We start from the raw sequence: 15292 nt of genomic DNA on the forward strand, positions 1-15292 counted from the left end.
TTTTCATACATTATCCACCATGTTTTCCCTGGAACGTATCTGGGAGATTTGTCTTCAAGAGTATTTAGGAAAGGGACAGCACGGTGGCGCAGTGGTTAGCACTGCTGCCTCACGGCGCCGAGGTCCCAGGTTCGATCCCGGCTCTGGGTCACTGTCCGTGAGGAGTTAGCACATTCTCCCCGTGTTTGCGTGGCTTTCGCCCCCACAACCCAAAGATGTGCAGGCTAGGTGGATTGGCCACGCTAAATTGCCTCTTAATTGGAAAAAATTAATTGGGTACTCTAAATTTTAAAAAAAATATTTCGGAAAGAGAAATTTTCTAAATTGAATCCTTCCTTATACGGTTGAGCTTTGAGCAAAACAACTGGAAACTTGAGCAGTGTGACTCATGGTGTTTGGCCCTTGCCAGATTTGTCTTTTAGTCTGAGTATTGCGATTGCTGAACTCAAACAGGAGACTCACAGGAGAGAAAGCAGAGGTCGAAAGGAGAATCCAGAAACTGTTGGTGACACACTGATTTACTATCATCGATACTGCATAAGGTTTCCTACAACCTTAACACCAACCTTTGGGAAGGAGAAAGACTTACGAGGGGGACAGCCGGCAGGAGCAAAGAAAGGTAAGAAAAGAAAGGACTTTTCTTTCTTTATTCTTTTGTGAGATGTGGACATAGAATAGAATAGAATCAGAGAATAGAATCTGGAGGGCAGCACGGTGGCGCAGTGGTTAGCACTGCTGCCTCACGGCGCTGAGGCTCGACCCCGGCTCTGGGCCACTGTCCGTGTGGGAGTTTGCACATTCTCCCCGTGTCTGCGTGGGTTTCTCCCCCACAACCCAAAGATGTGCAGGCTAGGTGGATTGGCCACACTAAATTGCCCCTTAATTGGAAAAAAATGAATTGGGCACTCTAAATTAAAAAAAATAGAATAGAATCTGTACAGTGCAGAAGGCAGCCATTCAGCCCATTGAATCTGCACCCACCCTTTGAATGGGCACTCTACTCATGCCCACTCCCCCCCCTATTGCTGTAACCCCATAGCCTGACCTTTAAAAAAATTTTTTAGAGAACCCAATTCATTTTTTCCAATTAAACATAGAACAGTACAGCACAGAACAGGCCCTTCGGCCCTCGATCAATGATCGGCCAATGATCACCCTACTCAAACCCACGTATCCACCCTATACCCGTAACCCAACAACCCCGCCTTAACCTTACTTTTTAGGACACTACGGGCAATTTAGCATGGCCAATCCACCTAACCCGCACATCTTTGGACTGTGGGAGGAAACCGGAGCACCCGGAGGAAACCCACGCAGACACGGGGAGAACGTGCAGACTCCACACAGACAGTGACCCAGCCGGGAATCGAACCTGGGACCCTGGAGCTGTGAAGCATTTATGCTAACCACCATGCTACCGTGCTGCCCATAATTAAGGGGCAATTTACCCACTCAAACACGGGGAGAATGTGCAAACTCCACACGGACAGTGACCCAGAGCCGGGATCTAACCCGGGACCTCGGCGCCGTGAGGCTGGAGGACTAACCCATTGCGCCACCGTGCTACCACCCCACAGCCTAATCTGAGCATCCCTGAATACGAAAGGGCAATTTATCGTGTCCAATCCACCTAACCTGCACATCTTTGGACTGTGGGAGGAAACCGGAGCACCCGGAGGAAACCCACGCAGTCACAGGGGGGAAAGCGCAAACTCCACACACAGCCACACAAGGCCAGAATTGAACCAGGTCCCTGGCGATATGAGGCAGCAGTGCTAACCACTGTGCCATCACTGATAAGCACCAGCATTTATAGCCCATCCCGAATTGTGCTTGAACTGAGTAGCCTGCTGCGCCAGTTCACAGGGGAGTTAAACATTTTGCTATGGATCCGGAGTCACATATTAGCCAGACCAGATAAGAATGGAAGATTTCCTTCCCTAAAGAACATCAGTGACACTCGCCGATAGCTTGTGGTCACCATTACCATTATTGAAACTAGCTTCAATTGCAGATTTTTTAATTAATTGAATTTAAATTTCACCAGACACTGTGGGGAGGATTTTAACCCATGTCTGCAGAGAATGAATTGGGGGTCTGTGAATTTATTATCTGCCCCCCAGTTAAAGGGGTCGATGGTTGGGAGCCTCTCGGGAGGGAGGGGGTTGTTTTGCGAGTGTTGTAATTAGAGCTGAAGGGTGAGCAGGTTTCTCAGAGCTAGAGAGTAGTGGGTATAGACTCATTAAGGTTAAATGAGAAGTCATCTGCTTCTCATTTCAGATGGAAGGTAATTCTTTTTTTCCTAATTTCATAATCTTTCTGTCCTAATTTGATGTGTTTAAATTTTTAAAAATAAATTTAGAGTACCTATTTAATTTTTTCCAATTAAGAGGCAATTTAGCGTGGCCAATTCACCTAGCCTGCACATCTTTGGGTTGTGGGGGCGAAACCCACGCAGACACGGGGAGAATGTGCAAACTCCGCACGGACAGTGACCCAGAGCCGGGATCGAACCTGGGACCATGGCACCGTGAGACTGCAGTGATACCAATGTGCCACCGTGCTGCCCTTGATGTGTTTAAATTTGCCTTTTTTGAGGTATTAGAAGTTCACATGGATGGCAGAGTGAGGGGTTCAAGGGATAAGACACTAGGGGATGGGGTATGGTTCCGGGAGGTAAGTAAAAGCAGAGAGGCACATGATAATGGGCCTTTTAAAGACAGGGAGATATATAGTGGGACAGGGGAGGAACACACATTCAGCTAAAGTGGAAGTATATTGTGAAATGTCAGGTCAGATTTTTTTGGACTATTTTTCTACAGAAAGGATTTGGAAAAAAGTTACTATTCTTAAATCTATGGCTATACTATTATGTATGTAGGGCAGCACGGCGGCTCAGTGGTTAGCACTGCTGCTTACGGCACTGAGGACCCAGGTTCAATCCCGGCTCTGGGTCACTGTCCGTGTGGAGTTTGCACATCCTCCCCATGACTGCGTGGGTTTCACCCCCACAACCCAAAGATGTGCAGGCTCGGTGGATTGGCCACGCTAAATTGCCCCTTAATTGGGAAAAAAATTAATAATTGGCTACTCTAAATTTATTTTGTAAGAAACTGTCATGTATGTAAATGCAGGCAGTGTGAATTGTGGTTTAGGGAGGGCAGGGTGGGTGGGGAGACCCCCGGGTGGGTGGGGAGACACCCCAATTTGGTTGGTTGTCTGGAACGTAAGAGATAGGGTGGCCCAGGAAGAGGTCGAGAGTTTTTGCTCACCTGAGGAATCTCAATGCTAATGTTTTTGCAGGAGACTCAGTTGCGGGTAAGAGATCAGACCAGACTACAGAGGGGGTGGGGAGGGGGAACATACATTTCACTCAGGCTCTGATGGAAGAGTCACTGCGGCAATTATGATCACTAAACAGGATCAGTCAACAGAACTGTTGTGGATCCTGATGGTAGGTACATGGTGGTTAGTGGGCCTCTGACAGGCAGGGGCGTAGTTCTGGGGAATATCTATGCCCCTAATTGGGATGATGTGGTGTTTATTAAGAATCTGCTGGCTTCCATCCCCGATCTAGATATGCATCAGCTGCACTGGGGGCGGCGCCAACCCGCACATGCGCAGTGGTGAGGCGCCAACCCGCACATGCGCAGTGGCGAGGCGCCAACCCGCACATGCGCAGTGGCTTTATGGAACGCACCAGCCCCAACACAACATGGCGCAGGGGTTCTGGGGCCGGACGCACAAAAAAGTAGGCCCGGGGGGGGGGGGGGGGGGGGGGGGAGAGGTCGGGCCACCGATCGGTAGGTCCCGATCACAGGCCAGACCCCACCGGAGGCCCCACCCAGGAACGGAGCCCCCCCCCCCCCCCCCCCACCACAAGCCGCCCCCCGACCCTTTGTGCAGAGTTCCCGCCGGCAGCGACCAGGTGTGGACGGCGCAGGCGAGACTCTGTTTTTCCCACTCGGCCCATCTGGGCCGGAAAATCGGCGGCCCGGCCTCGTACAGAGGCCCGCGACCAGCGGAGCGCCGAACATGCCGGCACAAATGGCACCGCTACTCCGCACCTCAGAGAATCGCGCACCGGCATCATGGCGGCATGGTGCGTTTGCAGCGATTCTCCGGCCCGGCGCGGGGCTGGGAGAATCGCACCCTCTAAATTTAATAAATCTACGTAAGTCTGGTGACTTGGGTGAGTTCCGGTTTACAGAAGTGAGATAACCTTCCACTGTCCTTGGCAGGCAGAGTTCAGACCAATAAGATGAATATTCTGTCCCAACGCCTCCCACTTCTCCTTACTGAGGCTTTTTTCCAAGGTGAACAAGTTGATGTGACCATCAATTCACAAGACACGTGATTGGAAGTGAACAGTGGTTTTAATAGTCTTACAACTGAGCCTGCCTGCGATGAGATGAACTGAGAGCAGGCTTACGACTGCAGTGCTTTATACTTCCGGTTAGTGGGAGGAGCCATGGGTGGAGCCATGGGTGGAGCCCAGTACAAACTCCTCGTCTCCCCCTAGGGCAGAGCCGCGCAACGGCTCGTATACAGAGCCCACGAGGACACAATACATATAATACAACACAGTGTGAATTACTAGGTATACAATTCACCACACAAGTCATTTATTTGGGTGGGTAAGTTACCAAGAATTTGGTAAGAATTTTCTCCTTTAATATTGAGCAGCCATTGTTGTGAAGGTGCTGGTCAGACGCCATGTCAGGTGTGGGGTGAGGGTGAGTTTGTATAAGGGTAAGGATAAGGATTTGTATAAGGATAAGTGTATAAGTATAAGGATTTGCAGATTGATTATGGCTTTGCTCCCGTTCTCCCCAGTGAGGTATTCCTTGAACCTGGTCATAATCTCTACATTTTAAAAATTTGTTCATGGTTCATGGGCGTCACTGGCTGAGTATTTATTGCCCATCCCTGGGAGCATTTAAGAATCAACCACATTGTTGTTGGTCTGGAGTCACATGTAGGCCAGACCAGGTAAGGATGGCAGATAACAGACATTAGTGAACCAGATGGGTTTTTATAATTGACAATCATTTTAATTCCAGATTTTCTTATTGAATTCAAATTTCAAATCTGGCCTTGGTGGGATTTGAACCCGGGTCCCTAGCGCATGACTCTGGATTACTAGTCCAGCGACAATAGCACGAGGCCACTGCTTCCTCTGATATGGAGGCATTTTCGGCAGCATTACATTGCTGGCCCCCATGTGCTGTAACTATTGGTTTGTGCCGTTGGGTTTGGATGTGATGTTTACATTATGGGAAGGAAAGGCTTTGGAGTGTTTTGGAAATCTGTTCATGGAGGGACATTTTTCCAGTTGGGAGGAGTTCTCGGCAAAATTACAACTGTCAGGGACACACTTGTTCCAATATTATCAATGATGTGATTTTATCCAGAAGGTTTGCCAACATTTCCCTTAACCCTGCAACCCTCCCTGGTGGGGATAATCCCATTGTTGGTGTGGTCTCTGTGGGGTGCTATTTGAAATATTTGTGGACAGGTCATGTGAATGGAAGTTATCTCGCTGGATCAGACAAGGGTGAAGTGGGAGGAGGAGCTGGGGCCCATTCTGGATGAGGATGTGTGGAATGAGCATCTTTGTAGGATGAATTCCACCACCTCCTGCCCACGGTACAACCTCATTCAGCTCGAGGTGGTACATAGGGCTCACCTAACTAAGGCGAGGATGAGTGGGTTCTTCTTGGGAGTGGAGGACAAGTGTGAGTGGTGCTGCCGTAGGCCCATTAACCACACCCACATGTTCTGCTTGTGTCCAAGAATGATAATCTTTTGGGTCTCCTTTTTCAGCACCATGTCAGCGATGCTCAACATTGATCAGGAGCCTTGTCCGTTGGTGGCCATTTTCAGGGTGTCAGACTCAACGGGGCTGTGAACCGGGGTGAAGACAGATGTTCTCGCCATTACCTCGTTGATAGCCCGGAGGGGAGTTCTGCTGGGATGGAGATCTTCTGCTCCGCCTAGTGCCTCCGCCTGATTGGATGACCTCATGGAATTTTTAAATCTGGAAAAGGTCAAGTACACCATTAGGGGATCAGTGGAGAAATTGTACCTGAGGTGGCAGTCATTAATTTGCTCCTTTAAAGAGTCACCATCAGCTGTTAATGACGGGGTGGCGGTTAGTATTATTGTTGGGGTAGGTGATTTTTAGACCATCAGACCATAAGACATAGGAGCAGAGTTAGGCCATTCGGTCCATCGAGTCTGCTCCACCATTCAATCATTTAAAAAAATAAATTTAGAGTACCCAATTCATTTTTTCCAATTAAGGGGCAATTTAGTGTGGCCCCTGCACATCTTTGGGTTGTGGAGGCGAAACCCATGCAAACATGGGGAGAATGTGCAAACTCCACACGGAAGTGACCCAGAGCCCGTATTGTACGAGGGACCTCGGCGCCGTGAGGCACCCGTGCTAACCAGTGCACCACCGTGCTGCCCCTGCCATTCAATCATGACTGTTTCTCATTCCCATTCTCCTGCCTTCTCCCCATAACCCCTGATCCCCTTATTCATCAAGAACCTATCTATCTCTGTCTTAAAGACACTCAGTGATTTGGCCTCCACAGCCTTCTGCGGGAAGGAGTTCCACAGATTCACCACCCTCTGGCTGAAGAAATTCCTCCTCATCTCTGTTTTAAAGGATCGTCCCTTTAATCTGAGATGGTGTCCTCTGGTTCTGGTTTTTCCTACAAGTGGAAACATCCTCTCCACGTCCACTCTATCCAGGCCTCGCAGTATCTTGTACGTTTCAATAAGATCCCCTCTCATCCTTATAAACTCCAACGGGTACAGACCCAGAGTCCTCAAACGTTCCTCATACGACAAGTTCTTCATTCCATGGACCATTCTTGTGAACCTCCTCTGGACCCTTTCCAAGGCCAGCACATCCTTCCTTAGATACAGGGCCCAAAACTGCTCACAATACTCCAAATGGGGTCTGACCAGAGCCTTATACAGCCTCAGAAGTACATCTCTGGTCTTGTATTATCGCTCTTGTATCCTTTGTTGTTATAAAATCAGTTGTGGGTTTCTTTTGTTTTAAAAAAATTATATGTTGTTATCATGGTTATGTACTATGTATGAGCTGGTTTATGGGCGGTTTGATATTGGCGCCATGTTTGTTATTAATGAAAATTTAAAAATAAAAATAATATAAAAAAAAGACGCGTACAGTTCGCAGAGTGGGCCACATCCATCGTACCTGTCCTCAAGCTGGACAAGACGGTCTGAATCTGCGGGAATTACAAACTAACACACAATCGAGTGGCCAAATTGGACCGGGATCCCATACCTAAGATTGAGGACCTGTACAGTATACTCGCTGGGTTTTGGCGTTCACCAAGTTGGACATGAACCATACTTACTTACAACTGGAGTTAGATGAGGCACCCCCAGAGTACGTTACCATCAACATGCGCAAAGGTATATGTGAATATACTTGGTTACCATTCAGGATATCATCAGTGCGCAATGGAAAATCTGTCGCAGGGACAGCGCAAAGTTGCAGATTATTTCGTTGATGTCCTGATTACTGGTTCCAAAGAAGAGGAACACTCAGCCAACTTGGAAGAAGTACTATCAAGATTTGCAAACGCTGGCATGCGCTTGAAAAGGGTTGGCAGAACGCGCTGTGCAGACCTTCAAAGCCAGAATGAGAAAACAGTCGGCAACTTCCTTGGACACCAAGATTTCAGGTTTTTTGTTGTCGTAAAGGATTATCCCATATTCCACAACGGGGGGTGCCTTGGCAGAGTTGCTGATGGGCTTTCATTTGCCGAACCGACTTGAGGCTGATTTTCCTGAATTTGCTGGGCAGGGTGGAGTCCAGGCAAGCTGTCCAAAAAATGAACCGTGACTCATCAAGGGCAGAGAAAGCATTTGAAATAAGTGACCTGGTTTTCATAATGGGATGGGGGTGGCCGAGTGGTTAAGGAGATGGACTGACCGCCCCTTAGGCCCAGGTTCAGGTCCCATCCCCACGGTGAAGTTACCTTTTTTAAAAATAAATTTAGAGTACCCAATTTCTTTTTCCAATTAAGGGGCAATTTAGCGTGACCAATCCACCTAACAAGCACATCTTTTTTGGGTTGTGGGGGTGAAACCCACGCAAACACGGGGAGAATGTGCAAACTCCACACGGACAGTGACCCAGGGCCGGGATTCGGACCCAGGGCTGGGATTCGAACCCAGGTCCTCAGCGCCGTAGGCAGCAATGCTAACCACTGTGCCACCGTGCAGCCCATGGTGAAGTTACCTTTGAGCAGCAAGATGATGCCCTTTCCTTTTGGGTTTATTTTTGGGTGGCACGGTGCAACAGTGGTTAGCACTGCTGCCTCACAGCTTCAGGGACCCGGGTTTGATTCCGGCCTCAGGTGACTGTCTGTGTGGAGTCTGCATGTTCTCCCCATGTGTGCGTGGGTTTTCTCCGGGTGCTCCGGTTTCCTCCCACAGTCCAAAGATGTGCAGGTTAGCTGGATTGACCATGATAAATAACACCTTAGTGTCCAAAAGGTTAGGTCGGGTCACTGGGTGATGGGGATAGCGTGGAGGTGTGGGTTTAAGTGGGGTGCTCGGGTGATGGGGATAGCGTGGAGGTGTGGGTTTAAGTGGGGTGCTCGGGTGATGGAGATAGCGTGGAGGTGTGGGTTTAAGTGGGGTGCTCTTTCCAGGGACCGGTGCAGACTCAATGGGTCGAATGGCTTCCTTCCGCACTGTAAATTCTATGATATCAACTGGCTGTCACCTTTCCTACACTACAACCGTGTCTACATTTGAAAAGTATTTCATCGTTTGATCTGGAGGTTGTCGAAGTCACTTTATAAATGCAAGTCTTTTATTTCTGAAATATTTGTGAATGGATATGGGACTGGAAGGTGCATGTGCATAGGATATCCTGAGCACTGTGAACAGGTTTGGGCCCGTTATCTAAGGAGGAAACATGTACCAGCATTGGACACAGTCCAGAGAAGGTTGATCCCAGGTATGGAGGGAGTTTCTTATGAGGAGAGGTTGAGTAAGTTGGGCCTCACTCATTGGCGTTTCGAAGAATGAGATGACAGGGCTCCATAAGTGGAACTTAACGAAGCTGGTGGAAGAGGCCAGGGAGGATCTTCAGAGGTGGGATACACGGCACTTAACACTGGCAGGGAAGGTCCAAGTGGTGAATATGAATATTCTGCCGAGGTTCTTGTTTATCTTTCAGGCTCTCCCGATCATTATACTGAAGGCCTTTTTTTCGGAAAGTGGACACGATCATCTCGGACTTTGTATGGATGGGGAAGGTGCCATCAGTGGGGAGGACCCTGCTCAAAGGCAGGGGGGTTGGCGTTGCCGAACTTGTTTCATTATTATTGGGCGATGAATGTAGATAAGGTGCGGCGAAGGATAAGGGGTAAAGTGGGTTAGGATGAACGAGGAATCTTGTAAAGGGTCTAGTTTGAGGGCTCTTGTGATGGCAGCTTTGCCAATGGCTCCAGGTAGGTATTCAGGGAGCCCAGTGGTGTAGTCCACAGTGAAGATATGGAATCAGCTGAGGAGGCATTTTAGGGCGGAAGGGATGTTGGTGCTAATGCCGCTGTGTGAGAATCATGAGTTTGAGCCGGGGGGGGGGGGGGGGGGGGGGGGGGGGGGGGTAGTGTAGACAGGAGGTGGAGGGAAGTGGGGCTGGTCAAGGTGAAGGATCTGTATTTGGAGGAAGGGTTCGCCAGTCAGGAGGAGCTAAGGGAGAGGGTAGAGCTGTCGAGGAGGAGTGAGTTCAAGTATCTGCAGGTTAGAACTTTGCGCAAAAGATCTGGAGGGGGTTCCCTCGGTTGCTGGGATACACGCTGCTGGAGCGACTGCTGCTTCCGAATGTGGAAGGGGAGGGAAGAATTGGGGATGTGTACAAGTGGCTGGGGGAGCAGGGAGGTGCTGAAGATCAAGGAGAAATGGGAAGTGGAGTTGGGAATGGAGGTCTATCGTGGAGTATGGAGTGAGGCACTGTGAAGGGTAAACGGGACCTCTTGTGCAAGGATGAGCCTGATACAGTTTAAGGTGATGCACAGGGTGCATATGACGCGGGCGAGAACGAGTGGGTTCTTTCAGGGGGTAGCAGATAAGTGTGTGAATAACGCACTCATGTTTTGGGGTTGCGATAAATTGGGAAGATTCTGGGTGGGAGTGTTCGCGGTCTTAGCCAGGATAGTGGAGGAGCGAGTGGACCTGGACCCTTTGGTGATATTTGGGGTCTCAGAGAAGCCGGAGCTCATGGAGAGGAGCAAGGCCGATGTCTTGGCCTTCGCCTCTCTGATTGCACGGCAGCGAATTTTAGCGGAGTGGCGGTCGGTATCGCCACCGGGGGTAGCAGCATGGTTGGGTGACCTGTATCACTTCCTGCAGTTAGAGAAGATAAAGTTTGAGTTAAGGGGCTGTATATTAAATCCCAGTTTTAAAATGAAAGAAATATACAACTTCCAAACTCAGACATGTGTTTGGGAAAAACAGAACCACTGATAAAAACATCACATTCTTTCAAGGGCAGCAGCGAAATCCCATGGGTTTTAAGGTGGTATAATCAAAGGTTCCATTGTTCTGATTCAAAAGCCACTTGTGATAACAGCCTGAACCACATTCCATAACGTATACAAGCCAAAACATTTTAGAACTGTGTCAAAAAAACAGTTTAAATTATAGTATGATGAGATGACATAATGTCTTAATTGTTGCAGATAAGCAACAATTGGAAGTGGCGTTGCATTGGGAGGATGGATGGCTTGTTATCAAATCAAATGTGTTTTGAATATAGCTTAAACCAATTAGGATTATATTGGGGTGTGATCGGATCGCTTAAGACAGATATCAAAGAGTATATCCATGGATAATTTGGCCACCATTTTAGACAAGAAAGACAAGAAGACAAGAAGAAAGAAGAAAGAAAGAAAGTCAGAAAGACAGACAGAAAGACACAGAGAGAAAGAGACAGGAAAGAGACAAAGAGAACAAGACAGAAAGAGAGAGAGAGAGAGAGTAAAGGAAGAGAATTAGAAAAGAGTTCTGTATTCCTATTTCATTTTCATACTTTGACTTCAGCCTTTGACTTTTAAAGTTGTGTTCAGGCTATTGTCTCAGAAGATAATTCCTGTGATTCTTTGAAGAAAATCAAATTGTCTACAAACTACCTTTTAAATCATTTTCAAGTTGTAACCAATGAACTTCAATAAAACAATTCTTATTTGCACCTGACAAGTTTTTAACTTGAATTTCTACTGAGTTTCAGCAATGTCTCACCAACAACCGGCAACCGTAAATTAAACAAAACTGGATTCAAATCCTAAGATACCACAATTGGCGTAGTCGGCAGGATTTGAATCCAGTTTTGTTTAATTTACGGTTGCCGAAAATTAAACTACTACTTAGCACCCAACTACTACCATCACAAGTATTCAAAATCAGAAAGATTTGAATAAGGAGCTGGCAGGAGGATTGGTTCCGAATGGCACAGATTTACGGTAATGCCAAAAAAGCTTTGGGAAGGAGTTGGGCAAGGTAAGTTTTTCATGCAGCAAGTTGTTATGATGTGAAGTTGCATGAGGGCGGCACGATAGCACAGTGGTTAGCACTGTTGCTTCACAGGGCCAGGGTCCCAGGTTCGATTCCCGACATGGGTCTCTGTCTGCGCGGAGTCTGCACATTCTCCCCGTGTCTGTGTGGGTTTCCTCCGGGTGCTCCGGTTTCCCGAAAGACGTGCTTGTTTGGTGAATTGGACATTCTGAATTCTCCCTCAGTGCACCCGAACAGGCGCCGGAATGTGGCGACTAGGGGCTTTTCGCAGTAACTTCATTGCAGTGTTAATGTAAGCCTACTTGTGACAGTAATAAAGATTATTGTCATCCCTCGCAAAGGAGCTGCAAACAAATTCTACTGTAACTTTCAAAAGAAAATTCAATATGTATTTGAAAAAGAAGAATTTGCAGAGCTATGAGCAAGGAGCAGTAGAGTGGGATTAATTGAATAGTTCTTTCATAGAGTTAACACTGGTATAATGGCCTAATACCCTCCCTCTGTCCTGCAAGATTCTACAAACCATAGACAGCAGAAAGGACAATACAGTATCCAAACATTAAGAGCACCTAACTATGGATATCTTTTCTATTCTAGGGACGTAGCTATGCCCCATCATCACTTCCTGCTTCTCCTGGGAGCTGTCCTCTCGGTGAGAATGAACTGCCAGAGAATTACATGCCCAGTGTATGGACAGGCTGCTTTCTGTCACTCCAGCTATCTTACTGCAATCCCAAGAGTTCCAAGCAATATTGTCAAGCTTAACCTAAATTCCAACTATATCCGGCTCGTCACAGATGCATCATTTCCTTTTCTCGAGAGGTTGCAGGAGTTGAGGCTGGGGATACAGCAAAGCAAGTCGCTGCGAGTCGGGGCAAGAGCGTTTAGAAATCTACCCAATCTGACCTCCCTGGACCTGGGAGGAAACAAAGAACTGGAGCTGGACGTGGAGGCATTTTCTGGGCTCAGAAAGCTGCAGGTCTTGTACCTGGACTATAATGGTCTCGATGACTCCATTCTGCAACAAGGATATTTTAAAGATTTAGTCTCTATGCACACCCTCATTCTTGAAGGAAACAAGATCGAACACATCAGACCAGATGCAACATTCCGCAACCTACACTCACTGGTAAATGTCCGTTTTAAAGCAAATCGGATTCACCAGATTTGTGAGGGGGATCTGGGCAATGTTCGACTGAGGTATTTCCAAACATTTGATATCTCCTCAAACAGGTATTTGTACAACAATGAAAGGTTTGACTGGGAGAAATGTGGCAATCCTTTCCAGGGCATAATGCTTAACACCTTGGACATTTCACTAACTGGCCTCAGCACCCGACAGCTGGAGAAGATGTTTTTAGCTGTAAGAGGAACACTTATTATCCAAATAAAGATGCAATTTATGTCCTTTGGGAGATCATTTGGTTTTAACAATATAGATGATCCAAACAATCAGACATTTTCTGGTCTCCGTGACAGTTCTGTGATGATTCTGGACATGACCCATGGGTACCTCTTCACTCTTGCAACAAATGTGTTTTCACACTTGTCTTCCTTGAAGATTCTAACATTATCTTTGAACAAGATCAATCAGATTGAAAAGAATGCATTCTTTGGCCTTGAGTCCCTTCAACAGTTAAATCTTTCTTTCAATCTTTTGGGGGAGATCTACACATCAACCTTTGATGGTCTGAGGGACGTCTCATACATTGATCTGCACCACAACCATATTGGGGCCATTCAGCACAACGCATTTCATGGACTGAATCAACTGAAGACACTGAATCTTCGAGATAATTCTCTCTCCGTCATTCCTGGGTTGCATCCCCTTCCACGATTGGCTAAGTTTATGGTGAGTCACAACCGACTCACGACAGTTTTTGGCCTTAAGGCAGTTTCCAGTTTTCTCGATTTCTCAAACAACGCCCTGAACAACCTCAACGTTTTCTATGAGATCATGCAGCTCCCTGCTGTGGAGCATCTTTTGTTGAGGGAGAACCGTATGGCGAGGTGCACTCCTGCTCATTCTGACACCATTCCAAAAGACAACCAGTTATTACATCTTGACCTCTCAAGCAACTTCCTCCAGTTGATGTGGACAAGGAATGAGTGCCTGGAGGTGTTCCATAATCTGACTAACCTAACTGTCCTTCTCCTTCATCATAACTATCTCACTGAGCTACCACAGGATGTTTTCAAAGGTTTGGATTCTCTAAAGAGACTCAACTTGTCATCTAACTCCTTGTCCCAGCTCAGCCTTGGCTTGTTTCCCAGCACTCTTGAAACTCTCGACCTGTCTAAAAACCGCCTCATGTCACCCAACCCGGAGGTCTTCAGTTTTGTGAGGCATCTCGACCTGAGGCAAAACCAATACATCTGTGATTGTCGTCTCAGGGACTTTATCGAATGGATAAATGGCACTGAGGTGGATTTGGTGAAACCGTTAACGGAGGTATATTGTGCGTTTCCTGAAGAGTTTCAAGGGACACCTCTTCTTTATCTGAATATTGATGGGTGTGAGGAAAAAGATTGCTCTTTGACAAATAAGAACTGAATTCAAGATGAACACAGAAATGGGTCAACTGAAGAACCTCATAAAGTTGAGACAAATGTGGGCTGCGTTTTTCCATACTTTTCCCTTAAGCTGCTTTCTTTCTACAAAGCTGTCACACATTTATTAGACACAGTAAAAAGTCTTACAGCACCAGGTTAAAGTCCAACAGGTTTGTTTCGAATCACTAGCTTTCAGAGAGCAACTCCTTCATCGGGTGTATGCGCCCCAAAAGCTAGTGATTCGAAACAAACCTGTTGGACTTTAACCTGGTGCTGTAAGGCTCACCCCAGTCCAACGGCGGTGACATCTCCACATCATGACATTTATTAGGGTGGGGGGATTCTCCGTTGCTTGCTCCGGTAGAGAGCTTCCCGATCAGGTGGAGAATGGAGTGTCAGCCAGAAGGCAGGATCAGCACCAGGCGCCAATCCCATTCCATTGTCTCTGATGGGAGTCCCTAATGGGAGTCTCTGATGGGAGTCTCTGATGGGGGTCTCTGATGGGAGTCCTTAATGGGAGTCTCTGATGGGAGTCTCTGATGGGAGTCCCTAATGGGAGTCTCTGATGGGAGTCTCTGATGGGAGTCTCTAATGGGAGTCTCTAATGGGAGTCTCTGATGGGAGTCTCTGATGGGAGTCTCTGATGGGGGTTTCTGATGGGTTTTCTGATGAGGGTCTCTGATTGGGGTCTCTGATGGGGGTCTCTGACGGGAGTCCCTAATGGGAGTCTCTGATGGGAGTCCCTAATGGGTCTCTGATGGGAGTCCCTAATGGGAGTCCCTAATGGGAGTCCCTGATGGGAGTCTCTGATGGGAGTCTCTGATAGGGGTCTCTGATGGGAGGCTCTGAGGCCTTAGAGGACACATCTAAAAGATTTAAAGGCCCAGCCCCTCCCACAGTTTTCCTGGCTGCATTGGGGTCTCTTCTTTTTTTAAAAAATAATTTTTATTCAAACTTTTCACATTTTATAAATAACAGAAAGGAAAAATATAACCCTCCCTCGCCCCTTTACACAGATAATAAAACAACAAGAACAAAAGTACATAAATAAATAAATAAACGTTAACCAGTAAATCCCCAACCAAACACGAACATACCCCCCCCAGGGTTGCTGCTGCTGCTGACCATCTCCTAACGCTCCGCCAGGAAGTCTAGGAACGGCTGC

General features: G+C 47.4%; 1 protein-coding gene across 2 annotated transcripts; it reads left to right on the top strand.

Annotated features, from left to right (window-relative positions):
- Positions 1-393: 393 nt before the first annotated feature.
- LOC119966991 (toll-like receptor 5) lies at positions 394-14279 on the top strand. 2 transcript variants are annotated; one of them, XR_005460891.1, is made up of 2 exons: positions 394-619; positions 5827-6207. XR_005460891.1 is itself a non-coding variant. In XM_038798967.1 (2 exons), the coding sequence occupies exon 2, from the start codon at positions 12182-12184 to the stop codon at positions 14126-14128; it is 1947 nt and encodes a 648-aa protein (XP_038654895.1). In that variant the 5' UTR covers positions 394-619; positions 12172-12181; the 3' UTR covers positions 14129-14279. The 2 variants fall into 2 exon arrangements, 1 of the variants encoding a protein (XP_038654895.1); XM_038798967.1 differs by lacking the exon at positions 5827-6207 and adding an exon at positions 12172-14279.
- Positions 14280-15292: the final 1013 nt, after the last annotated feature.

This window comes from Scyliorhinus canicula, chromosome 6, assembly GCF_902713615.1.
Source record: "Scyliorhinus canicula chromosome 6, sScyCan1.1, whole genome shotgun sequence".
NCBI classification, from domain to species: Eukaryota; Metazoa; Chordata; class Chondrichthyes; order Carcharhiniformes; family Scyliorhinidae; genus Scyliorhinus; species Scyliorhinus canicula.

Bases quoted from the DNA above. Each gene is read 5' to 3' on its own strand.
- LOC119966991 (XM_038798967.1), top strand. From the start codon at position 12,182: ATGCCCCATCATCACTTCCTGCTTCTCCTGGGAGCTGTCCTCTCGGTG.